The 16,417-nt window shown below is 43.4% G+C and overlaps 1 protein-coding gene across 2 annotated transcripts in view; it reads left to right on the plus strand.

The window, feature by feature from the left end:
- dph6 (diphthamine biosynthesis 6) overlaps positions 1–15,816 on the plus strand; it is a 71,309-nt gene extending 55,493 nt beyond the window's left edge. Inside the window, exons 14-15 of one of the 2 annotated variants that reach the window (XM_061744265.1) lie at positions 2,102–2,492; positions 14,333–15,816. In XM_061744265.1, the coding sequence (XP_061600249.1) occupies positions 2,102–2,492; positions 14,333–14,451 (510 nt within the window). In that variant the 3' untranslated portion in view covers positions 14,452–15,816. Of the gene's footprint in view, positions 1–2,101; positions 2,493–5,314; positions 5,932–14,332 lie in introns of those variants that run through there. The other variant, XM_061744264.1, reaches the window with a different exon arrangement.
- Positions 15,817–16,417: the final 601 nt, after the last annotated feature.

Raw genomic sequence — 16,417 nt, forward strand, 5'->3', positions numbered from 1 at the left:
CGCCTTTACACCACTTCCTTATTACCGTGTTTACCGTTCGGCTTTCACGCCTCTCGGCCCTCCAAGCCACCACACGCTCTCGGCACATGGACGCGAGTTAGTGGGAGGAAAATGAGGAGAAGGAAAACAAACATAAAGAGAAGCAGGTCACACCCCATCAGTGTAGAACGCTGAGCGCAGCAGATTCAGACTGTATGCTTTTACCTGCTGCCTACTGAGTGAGAGAGCACGGGGGGGGGGGGGGGGGGGGTGGCTGCGTGCCCTGGAACTGAAGTGGCATGAAGTAATGAGATGGATTGCGTTAAGTGGCCGATGAGGAGTGGAACAAACCCTCAACGCACACACACACACATGGTCTACCACCTGCCAGCCCTCCTAACTTCCTACTGCAGCACTCAACTCCACCATATATCAAACTTTTGTGCTTTATCTGATTAATTTAATTAATGATGTCTTATTAAGGGGCAATGGAAGTGTCCCCTCCCACCAATTACTCTTCTCCTAAGGAAGCATGAAGTAATAAAGCTGCTAACACAGTTACATGTGTGCACAGAAAAAACTTACAACAACATTTAGTACATTGAGAGCCACAGAACTGCTAAATGAGCTTCCCGTTTACTGCAAAATTGTGGGAGATACATTTAAAAAAGAAACAAACGTGGACTGATGTAACCTCATCTGACAGCTCTTATAAAAAGTCAGCAACTGTGCCATGGCAATGAAATCCTGCCAGAGGCCGGAGCCCGGTGCAGAAGTCCTCGAATGTCTCTGCACAGCGTCGGCCGGGTATGTATGGTACCTCGCCACCCAAGGCCTGCAGGGTGGCCTTTAAGCCTGGCTGAGCAAGAACTCCCCGTCCTGTCATTCCTGTCCCCACTTTGCACTCTCAGTTGCACGTTCAATCGCTATTGACAAGCACAGGAGCACTTCCCTCTAGGAGAATACCTAACCTGTGTTTGAAGTGCTAATATAACATTTATCAAAGCACTGGACACGTATATGTGCTGTCACTTTGTCTGACGTGCCAGGACGTCTGCGCAGACAGGGCTATTGTTGTCTGCTTCTTTTGATTGTTTTTGACGACTACAAGTAAGTTTTCTGTAGAATAAGCTTAGGAATCTTAACCCCCTTCACCCACGCTCGTTAAAGACACTTACCTTTGTTTTTTTTCAAAGTGATATGTTGGCTGTTGATACTCAGTGATGTGTTTGCTTAAGTTTAATCTGAAAGTAAGTGCTGCTTCAGTGATTCTGACAGATTGGGTCATGAAGGGTCTTCTCGTTGAAGGGACAAAGAGGCTGGAATCTGCTCTTGTCAATGATTTCTTCTTTTTTTGTGTGTGTGTGTGTGTGTGAGTGAGTGAATATCAAAATAAAATGTAAGTAACCTGTTATTATTCTGCATTTACGAAGTGGGGTGTAAGTGGATGAAAATTGATCCAACAAATTGAAAAAGGGGTTAAGTGTTTTTGCCCTATCGACTCCGACTGAAATGACGGTTACATAAAACACTCATTTCTCTCCCATTAGCAGATGAAGCCACAGCCAAGTATTATTAGAGGGCCACATTGTAGCACTGTTCCAAGACATTTTCTTACTACTAATAGCTCTCGGTCCAAAGGAGGGAGAGGGGGGGAAAAAAAAGAGATATTTTTGCTTCTGTGGACCAAATTGTGGTGAAACAGCCTTTAAAATGTTGTGAGTGATCATCTCAGAAAGGTGAGAAGCCCTCTTGGATAAAACCTGTCATGATGGCAAATGCGTCTTGAAGTGAATTCATTTGTGCATTTTATGTATGGTTGCTACAAACGCTGGATTCTTTTCTAAATTGTCTGTACACTATCATTACTAAGGGTCACTTCACAGTCTAGCATTAATTGATGGCCTGTCAGTCTGTCAAGTAAAAAGCCTCTTCTAGTGTTGTGTGGTAGCATTTTTATGATTGGCTTTACAATAATGTTGATGGGTTAGTGTTTGTGTTCAGAGACCGCAGCATGCGTCTCAGCAGGAGGGCCATACATTTGATTGATTGTTGTTTGTGGCAGCGAATGGTATATAATTTCCCATGCGGTTCATTTGAATACCATCTGTCTACATTGCAGGAGCTGCTGTGGGAATCCGAGATCAAACCGGTGCCATTATTGATTGCAGTGGTGCCCGCCTTACCCAGGGATGCAGCGGTTGAGCTGCACGTGACTGCAGTCAAGGATGATCCCAGCAGAAGAACTTCCCATGACATGGCTGCCAAGGTGGCATGCGGATCCATCGAGTGCCACACCGTACTGTCGGCTGACAAACGCAGTGGTTCCCTCTCAATCTCTCTGGCTGCTAGTCCAGTTGACAGCCTGAAGACCACTGATGTGAAGTGTTTAACGGAGCAAGTTGGTGCCATGTTCATGAAGGCGATGAAGATGGTGGATACTGAACTGGTCCCGCTGTGTGCAAGAGTGTTCTACAAGTGCAGCCACCCCCTGGCATGGCAGATAATTCAAGGTATGTCAATGAAGATACAACCATCAATCGGCAAGAACATTAAAACAACTTGCCTAATATTGGTTCCCAGTTATTCAGTCAAGTTCAGTTCAATTACTTCTGCTTTAATTATATCGCATCAAATCACAACAACTGTCATCTTAAGGCACTTCAAGAATACAGTTCAACGCCAAATTACTACAAAGCCAATAAAAATTAAAGCTGCAAGCAGCGATGAACGGGCCCTCGCGCGTGCAACTTTCACCAATAAAGGTCAAGGACTCAAAAGTCTGATGACACCACCCATGACTCTTTATGTCAAATCATTCAAAAAATATGGCAGAAAATAGAAACTATCAAATATCGACCAATCAGAAGAACGGGTGAGGCTAATTTGCACCAATTATGGTCAAGGACTCAAAACCGAGTCTGATGACACCACCCACGAGTCTTTATGTCAAACCATTAAAAAAATATGGCAGAAAATAGAAACTATCAAATATCGACCCATCAGATGAAGGGGGGGCGCACTTTTTGGCATCTATCGTCGCCACGGTAACGGTTTTGACTGAGAAAAGTAATGTGCATTGTCGCAGGATCAAAATGGCCAACTTCCTGTTAGGTTTCGGCCATGGCGCCAAGAGACTTTTCTTTAAGTTGCGACATGATACAGGTGTGTACCGATTTTCGTGCATGTACGTCAAACCGTATTGTGGGGCTTGAGGTACAAAGTTTTCTAGTGGGCGCTGTTGAGCCATTAGGCCACGCCCATTAATGCAAACCATTAAATATCAAATTTTTCGCCGACCCTGGCTTGCGTGCAAAATTTGGTGACTTTTGGGGCACGTTTAGGGAACAAAAAGGCCCTCATTTCGTCGGAAGGAGAACGAGAACGAGAACATACAGATACAATAGGGCCTTCGCACTGTCAGTGCTCGGGCCCTAATAACAATTATAGTGAAGGCCAAGCTAAGGAAACCAACAGATTGCATCAAAACTTTCTCTGGCAGAACCAGACTTAGGAAGGACGGCCATCTGCCTCAACCGCTCGGAGGTTGAGAGGACAGGAATGAGGAGAAAAGAACAAAGACTGTAGGTCAGGGACACCTGCTGGGAAGAAGGAACAGGTTAATAACAACAACAATAGCATTGGAGTAGAAGAGAACAGAGTGAGATGCATCATGCATGCATCATGCATGCATCATGGGAGGCCCCCCTGCAGTATAGGCCTATGGCAGCATAAATAAGAGATGGTTCAGGACACCTGAGCCATCCCTAAACATACGCGTAATCTAAAAGGAGGGTTTTAAGCTTACACATTTTCTTACACATTCCCGAACACAAGCTGGCAGCTGGTTCCAGAGGAGAGGAACCTGATTACTGAAGCCTCTACTCCTCATCCTACATTTAGAAACTCTCTGGACCACAAATAATCTGCTGTCTGAGAGCAAAGTACTCTGCTTGGAAAATATAGACCTACAGTAAAGAGCTCTTTAAGCTGTGATGGGGCTTGATCATTAAGAGCTTTGTATGGGAGGAGAAGAATTTTAAATTCTATTCTGGATTTTATGTGTAGCCAATGAAGAAAAGCTAAAAACTGGGGGAAATATTGTCTCTCCTGTCAGTTCTCATCTCTGTCTTCAGCATTTTGGATGAGCTGGAGGTTTTTTAGATATTTTTTGGGACAACCCAACAATAAAGAATTACAACAGTCCAATCCTGAGGTAACAAACGCATCGATCAGTTTTTCTGTGTCAGTCTGAGACACGATGTTCCTAAGAGGAAAGTCTCCACTACTGGGAGTTCTGGGTAGTTTTTCAAGGCCGGATCGTGAACATGTCTCTATTACCAGGAACGGCACTACAAAAGTGGCCTTCAGGAACATTTACGGGGCGAAAAACGTTTCTGTAGTAGGAAACGTAGCTTGGTCAACAGGAACTACCGGGCGGTGTCAGGGTCTGAGGAGTGGGATTTCTAAATTACCGTACTTGCCGCACTATAAGGCGCACCGCATTATAAGGCGCTGTTGTGCGTCGCCCATGTGAAATCTGGACTTATAAATGTATGAATATTTTGTGATTTTGAGGACCTGTAAAACCAGACTTTGCCCCTTCTTCCTGAAGTCCTGCGACCCCCTGCTGCTAACTCCTGGTTATCTCGGCCTGGGTCGAGATAGTCCGTTTACGACCCCCACGGCATGGCCGGAGATCAAAACAAGGACCCAGCAGGGTTTCTGCCAGGGAAAACAGACTTCCTTGGGGGTTTTATGACACCTAAGCAGGGGTCGGGATGCAGCGGAGCCAAAACCAGACCTCAAAATGGTACTGCTTCTTTGAACCCCCCCTTTTCCGCTTTAATGTGCCTCATAAAATGGCGCTGTTGCCTGAACTACAACCCCCAGCATGCCTTGCGGGGGGGGGTGGCGCCTACAAGCGGCGTTCATCCAATCGCAATGAGGCACCGATGACGTCACCGCAGCGCGCGTAGGATCAAAACCCCTGCCGCTGCTCCTCTGCTTCTCTCTTCCGATCACCCTCTCATCCGAGCTGGATCGTTTGGCTCTGGGCCAAGATCCCATCTCCCTTTCTCCCCCCGGCTGGGGGGAGGTGTAAGGCCCCATCGGGCCGCTCCGGTGGACCTGCAGCCCGTTGAAGCCGCGGTGCACGGAGCCGCCCCCATCAGCTCCCGGTCTCAACTTTTCATCCAGAGTCCTGCTTCACGTGTCCCCGGTCCCTGGGAGCTGGAAAGGGGGGGGAAGCCGCTTCGAAGCTCGGCCCCGGCCCAGGGTGAGACCCGTTCTTCTTTCCTAACCTCTCTCTCTGCTCTTAAACTTCACCTGAAAGGACCTGTGGACAGCCTGCCCCGCGCAGAACCGAGACGCATCCCGCTGCCCGTCCCGGGGCCACGCGCTCAGGCCGACGGGCACCAGCACTCAGAAGAAGTAGACTGGCCCCGCGCGCCCCCGAGACGACGTGATAGCCTCCGGACCGGAGCTGGAGCGCCGGCTGCTTCAGCTGTACCCCCGTCCTCTCGTGATTCCAGAGTCAGGAGGAGGAGCGGGAGAGGCGGGAGGACTCTCTGGGATCGGACTCCGACCAAAGACCCGGCAGGAACCCCTGATCGGCACCCGGAGACCCGAGGAGGCGTGAGGTTTTGAGACCTGGGTGTATGAGTTTAACTGGGAGTGTTACAGAGCTAAATCTGTGTTCAGAGCTGAGATTACACCACCATCATTATAAGGACTGTTTTCATTAATTTGTAGTCACTACTCATTGCTAGTCATTCATGTTTTAAGGCGCTGTTTTCTGCAGTTGATCACGGTTTAACACCGGGATCACCATCCGTTCTAATTGCACGTGGCCAAGAGGGCGCGTCCATCTTTAAAAGACCACAGGAGCCTCGTTTGAACTGTAGATGTTCTGTATCTTCGTTATTATTGCTTGATTTCTTTTCTTTTTCATTCCATGTATTTAACTTTCATGTCCTATTTTTCTAGTGATGTTTTTCTAGTTAATTAATTGTTTTATGATACTGAAGCCCTTTTTGCCATCAGGTTTATTTGGGTGTTGCGTTTATCATCTTTTGACACCCGTATGTAAATAAATTCTGATTGATTTCTTTATGAGTGGTTGTGTTATTTCATGCAAGATTTGGTCACAAATTGATTTGTTTAGGCAGAGCCTAGTGTTCGGATATCACGCCTTCACTGTTATTCTGTAAGATTTGCTGTTCTGCAGGATAATTCAAATCATAATGAGACTGATTTTCTGCTGTTAGTTATCGAATCCCACCGGAAGTAAGGCCCCGGCGGTGGTGCCCCTACGAGAATTATCATTTTTGATAATACAATTTGATAAATAGTCAACTTTATTAATTATTAATAATTCTTTAATAGAATTATCATTAGCCTTGATAACTGGACAGCCAAGCTACCTCGAGTTGCACAACAGCGCACTAAATATATGGTAAAATACCATACTATAGTGGCTGGGGTTGAGTTACGTATCTACCTGATGAAGCTGCGCTACAGGAAATGCTACAAAATCCTACAGCGAATGCAAAAAAAAAAACAAGAAGAAAAGTACTGTATGTCGAACTTTATTAACAAAATCAAAACCAGCTTTGCTCCGTCTCGTCAAAGTCGCCATTATGCGAGTCAGCGTCGCTGATGTTGTCTTTAACGTCTGTAACGATTCCTGACGTTTTTAGCGCCGTTGCTTCAGCGACACCAACTACAGTAGCTACAATCCCCTGACTACAGTAACAGAAATTACCGTAATGATCATATATAAGGCGCACTGCATTATAAGGCGCACTGCCGGTTTTTGAGAAAATTAAAGGCTTTTAGGTGCGCCTTATAGTGCGGAAAATATGGTTATGTTCAGCACTCTCACGTGAGCATATATCATGTGAACACAATTCCTTGGAACTTGGAACATTTTGCTGTGAGTACACTCGATGAAAAAAACGACAGATGGGCCAAAGAGTCGGATCCAGGCTTGTTGACTTATTAAACCAATTTAGAGGTCTGATGGGGTGTGTGTGTGTGTGGGGGGGGTTCTTTTAATCTCAATTGCTTCAGGTGTATGTAAAAAAAAGTAAACAAAAACACAAGTAGCATCCCTTGTTTACATATATCTTCTTCTCTTTCTTCTCCTTCTCCATTTCCTTTTATTCTGCTGGCCGTTTGCGAACAGCAAATAAATCTGCATCACCGCCACCTCGTGGTCAGTCGTGTTGTTCGTTCCGTCGGCTCCCGTGTGGTGCTACAGTATCATGGGCTGAGGAGACAGTGAGCTGTTACAGGTTTTATCCAGAACTCCCGCTAGTGGAAAACATCAGCGCAGACTCATTAGGGCAGGAGCGTATCTCAACTGTTTCTGCTCTTAAAGATTTAAAACCTTTTGAGTTATGGCTCTTGTAATAGCTCTACTTGATTCATTCGTGTTTATTAGTATTTTTTCTTAGATTTATACCATAGTGCCAGTATTATATCCAGATAAATCTGGAGGGTTATGTTAAAGAAAGTTTCTGTAATAAAATTATGTGGTTTACGACGGCCTTTAGTGAATTTACACAACTAACAAAAAGAGTAATATTAATGATACAGATACCAGTAATATAGGGATAAGTAATAGTAATTAGAAAGTATTGGGAGTGATTGGAAGATCAGTCGCATTAGAATCAGTGGAAGTCACTACTAAGCAGAGCTTTGCATTGTGGGAAGATAACAAGTTAGATTCACTTCCCCTATTGATGGTTATAACATAATTGCTGATGATGGTGTGAAAATATTTCAAACAATCTCATGCTTTCATTCATTAAGAGTGAAAACATTAGACTGTTTATGTCAATTGATAATTTAGAGCGAACAACAGATGTTTAGCCCACAGAAGCGACCTTGTCAACCGCAACGTTGCTGAGATGCAGCGTTGAGCTCCATGACAGTGTTAATGAAACAAAGTGACAGCCTGCATCGCGCCGCGCTCTCTTTTCAAAGAAAGTTTGAGCTAACATTGGTTAAGTTTGCATAAAGTATTCAAGGAAACAGTCTCTCTAGAGTAACCCCTCTTCTTCCTGTGTTTAATTATTGTAAACCATTTGTTGTGTCTGCAGTGTGTACGGTAACCCAAGCAGCTGGCACAGTCTTTTGTCATCATTATACTTTTATATGCCGCCGTCTCCGGCTCCCATGATTCTACGGTTCTCGTCAAGATGAATGCAGAGCGGTTATTTGTTTTAGTCTGAGAGACGTTCTCTCCGAGAGAAAAGGGCAACAAGCACATCGATCACTCAGAGTCAGTTGTCAAGCCCTTGCCGAGGCAGTCAATTAACATTTTTGAATCTTTGCCAAGCCGGCCATCTAACTGTCATTTTTAACTTTGATTTGACTTATCATTTTCAGAACGATGAAATATGGTTACCAGAACTGAATTGGAAAAGGTCGATCTGTTTGGAATACGTCTCACTAGGCCTGACAGAAGAACAGTGGGGTTTTTGTTCTCACCTAATTATGCAGCTCAAACTGAACATTATTTTTTGATAAATGATGCTTGTTAGTTACATCTTCAGTTATTCCCGTGAGAAATGTCACTGGATTATTATTAGAACTAAATAATATACCAACAAAATAGTTAATGCAATAAATAACTAAAAATGTCATTTTTGGCACTTGCAAATGCATCAACTAGTTTAAAGGTTAATTATTTTCATATTAACCACTAAATATGCAACTGGATCGTCAATTTACTTAAACATAAATCTTAACTCTTGGCATGTGTGCGGCTTTGATTACGGACGGCTGGGAAAGCTTCCCTAAAACCTTTTACTTACTCATCATTGAATATGAATCTGTTGCCTTGCGCTGCACGCTCATACAAGCCCTCCAAGCTCACCCGTGGGCACGTTCATGGGTCACAGCCGATGCTCACGGGGTGACGAATCCAAAAAGTCAAAGGAGAAAAAGTAACACCTCTGGCGCTAGCAGTCACAGCCTTGCAACCGCTGCTGTCAGCACGCAGACAGACAACACTGGAGCAAAATGTGACTGCACACCCCCCCTCCCTACATTTTTTACTTGCTTTAGGATTTACAGCTGATAGACGTGACATATGGCTCGAATGAAACCTTTAAACATCTTGTCTCAACTTGTTACTTACAATAGAAAGGTTTTCTCAAAGAGGCCGCTCAGCCTTGGTTTCAACGGGCACCCCGGCTGATCTAATTGAAAGTAGACGGTGCCGAATGCAGGTGTGTGTGCATTCAGGATGCACCGAGGAGACATTCGGGTCCAAAACAAATTCAGAGCGAGTCTGTGGAGGATTTGTAAGCGCATGTGTACTTGAAAGACTCCGCACTGACTTTATGTGACTCCACAGCGAAGCCGAATTTCCATCTGTCCACCTGTGCTGTCTCACGCCTCCAATCTCAGGAAAAAAGACATTTTGTAAAAAGCGGTGTCAAAGCTCACTGGATGAATCACTTAATGAAAGCTATTTTTCTTTGTTCATTTCTGCAGTGACAGTCAAAGGATGCCGGAAAACAAACAGATTCAGAGGAGCTGAGAGAACGTATATATCCTTACGTCATGTTACCTCAAGTAGGCCCAATTTGACACCGGCTTTATAGCGTTTTTACACCCAATAAGGCAGAAAATGTGTGTGCCAGAATGCAGTATTTCAAAACAACCGCCCTACAGACCCATATTCAGCTACACACAGTTAGCCTGTTTGTTCCTTGTCAGAAGATGATTTATTATTGACTCAACCCGAGCCGTGCATATGGGTCGCATTCTGACTTTCTAAACACAAACACACCAGATTACTCAGAATAACTTTGAACCTGCTGAAACCAAGAGGCTTTCTTTGAAGCAAGAACGCAACTTTGCACATAATGTCTTGATCTGTTGCTCTTGTTCAAACCGTATAACACTACCACAAACTAATTAGGGCCTAAGCACTTACAGTGCGAAGGCCCTATTGTATCTGTAGGAATTTTTCCTTTTTTTTTTTTTTTCCTCGTTTTTATTTTTCTCGTTTTTATTTTTTTGGACGAAATGAGGGCCTTTTTGCCCCACTAAACGTGCCCCAAAAGTCACCAAATTTTGCACGCAAGCCAGGCCTGGTGAAAAATGTGATATTTAATAGTTTGCATTAATGGGCGTGGCCTAATGGCTCAACAGCGCCTCCTAGAAAACTTTGTGCCTCAAGCCCCACAATACGGTTTGACGTACATGCACGAAAATCGGTACACACCTGTATCATGTAGCAACTTAAAGAAAAGTCTCATGGCGCCATGGCCGAAACCGAACAGGAAGTCGGCCATTTTGAATTAATCGTGTAATTTTGGCGCAATTTATGCCATTTCTTCGGCCGCTTCTTCGCCCGAACCGTAATGTGCACCCAGGTGTGTTGTACATCAAAATTTGCGTCTCCATCCTGCGACGATGCGCATTACTTTTTTCAGTCAAAAGCGTTACCGTGGCAACGATAGATGCCAAAAAACGCGCTCCCGCTTCATCTGATTGGTGCATATTTGATAGTTCCTACTTTCTGCCATAACCTTTGAATGGTTTAACATAAAGACTCGTGGGTGGTGTCATCGGACTCGGTTTTGAGTCCTTGACCATAATTGGTGCAAATTAGCCCCGCCCCTTCTTCTGATGGGTCGATATTTGATAGTTCCTACTTTCTGCCATAACTTTTGAATGGTTTGACATAGAGAGTCGTGGGTGGTGTCATCCACTAAATGTCCAGGCCTGAAGAATCTACATGCAAGCCATACAAGCGCTTCCACTGCAGCACGCCTGAACGTTCATCGCTGCTTGCAGCTTTAATTCCAAGTAGTTACCTCTAAATTATATCGTCACTTCGTATAGTCTGCATGTAGTAAGAGAGGAAGAAAATGTTGGAGCCTCTTCATCACCCACTGCCATGAACACACAAAACACACAGAAGTCCCAATGCGACTGATAAATAAATAAATGTTTAAAACATGCTGGGGTTTAGATTTTTGATTCCATAAAACTAAATTCACAAATTTAGCTCCTCAATGACTTTTGAAGAGCTAAATAACAACATAAAGCTAAGAATTTCAAAATCACTGCAAACATCAAACACATCTACAGTACAGACCACAAGTTTGGACACGCTTCCCCATTTGTACATTGGCACATAAAGTTAAAAATGAAGGATCAAATCAATAAAAAAATGTAAATTGAAGGGACTATGGTCCTTTTTTAAATATAAAGCCTTTGGATCTAGTGGTAATTGTAGGCGTCCACTGCTACCGGTACATATGCTGACCGAGAGCAAAGTGAGCTGGCACTCCGACATAAAACTTAACCTGAGGAAAACACATTTTCTAACTTTAAGGGAACTGAAAGTGTTTTTATTTGTTTGCTAAATTATAACGCATTCAATCCATCAATAATCTTAGTGATCCTTTATAGTTTTTGTAGCTACATTTCAGATAAGTCCAGCATCTTTCTATCTGGTACAAATAGGAAGATGGTGTGAAAAAATCAGCAAGCTTTAACCTCTGGCTTTTATTTCATTATGGCAGCGTTTGCACTTATGTTATATCATTGGTCAAGTGTCTTACAAACAGGTTACTAGGTTGATACCTGCTGGTCACTTTGCTAAAACAATGTGAACTTTGCATTGGGTTTTACAAGGGAGATGCATGAATATTTGCATCCTGTCATAGTAGGTTGAAGATGAGCTGAGATAAAACTTTAAGCTCCAAAGTGCTGGAAAGAGCTGGAAAGACCTGGAAAGACTTGGAAAGCTGTGTAATAATTCTCTGCAGCTTTGTGGCTTGAGCTGCTTTTTGCATATCCAGGAAGTCATGTGATTTGTGGTCATTAAGCTTCACAGCACACACCCAGTCCCTTAGCCTCTGTCTGTTCACCTGGGTTGTTTTGTTTTTGTTTGTTTGTTTTTTATGAGCCAACACTTGCTAATTACAAACTTGTTGAGTGGTTCATTTGAGCAGTTTGGAAGGCAGTGTCGCAGAATGAAAAACCACTGGCTCTAGGTTTTGCCACTAAAAATCCCTATAAACCCAGCAGGCAACATCCTTTCCACACAATCACAGCCTTTTCGTCACTTTCTACCACAGCTTTCACTAACACGTCTCCTTCTCCTCCACATAAGTTCATTGTGTATGATTTTTATAGAGCGTGTGCGTGTTTGAGGCTTTGGTACTGGTTTGGTTTTGAAATTACAGTCTACCCAGCAAACTTTTTCCTGTAAACTTGCCACGAGGCAGAATAATGGCTGGTCTTCTTGGATAGATGGTCTGGTTTCATCTAATGCAAGTATATTTGAAGCTATTTGAGCTACATGGGCAGTGCCACTGTACCACTGTCTATGTAGCCTAAAGCGGAGCTGAAGGACAATGTGATGTGATATATATACCGTATTTTCTGGAATATAAGCCGCTACTTTTTTCATAGGTTTTGAACCATACGGTTTATACAAAGGTGCAGCTATTTTGTGGATTTTTCTTCCACCGCTCGGGGCGCTCTAACCGGAATTAGAATAAAAACTAAGACAAAATAAATGCAAAGAAGAATACGCTACTTCTTCTTTAGCAGATAGAAGTAGGTAGAAGCAGATTTCAAACAGATAAATAGATAAATAAATACCGGTTATTTTCTCTTGATTCTGTCCCATTTTAATCAGCAAAGTTGCTGTCGTGTTAAAAGACACTGTTAGGAAAGGATCTATTTAGGTACAAACATGTACATCATTTACAGTTCAAAATCATTCTGTACATGTAGTAAATATCTAATCTAACAACATAAATATCTGCGGCTTGCATATCTTTTTTTTTAAATAGAGCGGATGCGGCTTGTATATCTTTTTTTTATTATTTTTTTAAAAATAGAGCGGATGCGGTGCGGTTTATAGTCCAGAAAATATGGTGTATATATATATATATATATATATATATATATATATATATACACTGTATATGTGTATATTTGGTTCTATGTCACCAAAGCATTTAGTGGGTTTGCATGGACTTGCACAGACTGCCTTTCCTTCCAATTTCACTTAAAAAGACATGAAAAAACACACAAAAAAAACCCTGCATGGTCATTCATATCACCTTCACCCCTCTCGTTGACCCTCTTTCATGCATAAGCAGACACATCTTTACTGGCTCTGAAACAGACTCAAAGAGAAAGTGCAATTATTTCCCATCCGGTGGTACAAAGATTAAAACATTCTGACATAAAACAGGCTTAGTGTTCAAGGTGTGATAAAGGGTTTGTTCCTTCTTTTAATAAAACCATCCCCCTGTCTGTGATCTCTGCAGCACACCCAGTCGTCAGCCAGCTATATTTCCCTAGGATCCTGCTTCCCATGGTGCTCTGATAACACATATTTAGGCTTTTAATGCCCAGCAAAAGCCCTATGTTCAGTAGGGGCATTTTAAGCTGTAGTGCATATTAGCTAATTAGGGTGTGGAAGCTTTTTGTAAGGATGTTTGGCATGCTGAGCGTGTTTCAAATGAGAGAGAATGAGGATTATTTAATTGTTATTCTCTGTATCCTATTTCACTTTCAGAAATTCACACAAATGTCACACGGTATTATACGTGTAGTAGATTTTTATTAAAAGAGCACTAGTTTGTTTGTCTATTGAGATCCAGATAACCAACAAGGATCTGTATTTTGATGTGGATTATTTTTGGCAGATGTCACTGTGAATGCAGCTAGATTGACATTTCTAATAGTGATGGTACAAACTGTGACACCGCATGTTCTCCTGGATGTATGGACTTTATTACGGCCATGTCAGAACACGGTGACCACACCCAGGTCCCATCCCAGGATGCTGTTATTACAGACGAAATCTGGCTGGACAGTCAACCATGAGACCCTTGTGACCAATTAGTGTGCAGGGCTCGAGAGGGAAGGCAGTGGCACACACCTCAGCTGGCTGCTGCTAAATAGACAGGCTGCCATCAGGCACGGTCCTGAGACGCCCGGTGGATCCTCACAAGTTCGCCGTATGTATCGTCTGGCCACACACAAACACACGATGCTCATATGTGGCTCAGATCTGCGAGGAGTCGTTTACCATTTAGTCCTTTCTGACCATATGTCTGCACTGCAGGGGGATGAGCGGGGTGGGGGTTAGAGGCTACAATCTGCCAACTATTTAAGAATGCCAATAATTTGTAAATAAGCCTTTGGTCTCTGGTTGAGAGGTTAAGTGTAGTCCTGCTGCTGGGACAACCCCAGTGGGATGGATATGCAAGTACCAAATGTCCGTTCCTGTTTAAGTCCTCCTGGGATCAACAGTTAAAATCCTTGTGTTCTCCCTTTTTCCACCTCTATCCTCCAGAACTTGAAGCGAGTTTGAGAGGGACTTTGGCAGAGTCTGCTCCATCCGTGGCCTCGGTTCCAGTCCTGAACTTGCCAGACTCGCAGATCTTCCACCTGTCCTGCTGGCTAAGTTTATAGAAGCAGATGCAGAGTCAACAGCGCTACCGGGAGAATTGACGGCACGCGAGATCAAGTGGGGATTTTCTGAAGAAAAGGCTTCGACGGCCCGACATCAGAAGGACATAAGTGGCTGTTTAACGCTGCCCGTTTGATACCGTTCACTCTTGAAATGCAGAGCTGCACGTGCCTTTTTGAGTATGTGTTTATTCCACTTTTGACCCAAGAACCTGGACCAGTAATCCACTTTTGTCCTCAAACCGAGTTTACGACCACAGCAGCTGTCTCTCCACCTCAGAAACGAGTCTGATGGAACTTCTCCAACCTAAAGCTACATACCAGAGGGCTGGAGACCGGAGTCTACAAAGGAAGACACCAGCAGTGTCTCATTCCACGAGTCGATAAACCGTATCCCCTGATATCCTGCAGTTTTCTGGTGGAATTTTCTCTTAGCTGGCGAGCCGACACCCCTCATAAAGGCCCGGCACCACCTCTGACACCACCTGCTCAGTTGTAAACCTTTCAGATTTACTGTGGGACCGGTTTGGGGCTGCGTGTAATGCGTTCCGATAATGTGAGTGTGATTCTCCCCCGTGCTCCGTGGGGCTGTAGATGCGATATTACTGTGTAATAGGCAATCAGCGGCAAGCACCTCAAAAGATTAGGACTTTTTATGTTTTGTATCGATTCAAAGGCAACCTGGTTAATAGAAGAAGGACACTACTGCACGAGGCTGCAGGGCAAACGCGTCTTCTGTGAGAGAGTGTCTGTTTAGGGGGTCTTCACCCAAGCGCAATCTGACGATGTCAGGAGAGAATACCGCTATTAACCGTTACTCCTGGAACATTTATTTTCTCAAAGATCTTGAACTGTATTGATAAGCTGAGCTGGAATGCATCTTCACACCGCCTTATTCTCTTCATTGCCCTTCTGGAGTGGAGAAGGCTATTGATCTTTACCCTACACACTGTTGTTTTGATTGTTGTCATCAAAAATTGAACAATAGAGACAGCCAATAGAGCCTGAAGATTTTTATCGAGGGTTGAAAAATACAAACAAGCAATTGTTTATGTGAGAGGGCAAGCCAATTCTCCATAAATATACAATGTGTGTTAATGTTCTCCTGCTGAGTTTTAAAGGACCCCCACTAGGGGGGACATTCACAACGTTTCCTATGAAAGTGGCTCAACAATCTTCTATTCAGCAATCACAGATTAGCATGTATCTTGCCAAACTGTTTTTTTTTTTCATTTATTCCCCTTATCTTAAATTGTTTTATAGTTTAAATGCCAAACAGTATGGTATCAGACATGCATGTGTTAAGGGAAATAAAAGTCATTTTTTAACTGGTTTTGTTCAAAATTCCCAATTGATATAAAGAATAAATGAGTGTCATTCAGTACAGATTGGTGAATGTGATTCTTCATATTTTTCTTTACCGGGTTCTGAATCCATCCAGCTCTTTTTCCTCAATGAAACGACCAGCAGCAGCGGCGGCCGTTCAAGAATTCACATGTAATTAAACTCAGACTCAGCACGACCACTAAAATTCACTGCACGGAAACCACTTGTCCATCAGACATTAAAACATTATATTCTGTCTTTCAGCAGTCATGTTTCATACACACACTGGCAAAACCACAAGTATATCTTCACAGCCTCATCACAACCCATGTCATGGCCTATGGCAGACTCGTTTCTTTGTGTCCTCACCACTGGGCTTCATCACAAAATGAGTAAAGACAGGGTGACATTTATTTTTTTTTCCCTTGTTTGTTTTTTTCCTTTTTTTTTTGTCAAATGTACATTTTCTACCAAGCTGACCTGCAACAACTCTACAAAGAAATGGGCTGTTTTGGCGAGTATTGTCCTTTGTGCGGAGTGTACCAGCCTGCGGCCCTTGTCATTGTGGCCTTGCACATGGACTTTAACTGTGGTTTTCTTCCTCCAGGCAAACTCTGCAATGTGTGTAAGTCCCTTTCCCCTT

Source organism: Cololabis saira, chromosome 16, assembly GCF_033807715.1.
Source record: "Cololabis saira isolate AMF1-May2022 chromosome 16, fColSai1.1, whole genome shotgun sequence".
Lineage (NCBI taxonomy): Eukaryota > Metazoa > Chordata > Actinopteri > Beloniformes > Belonidae > Cololabis > Cololabis saira.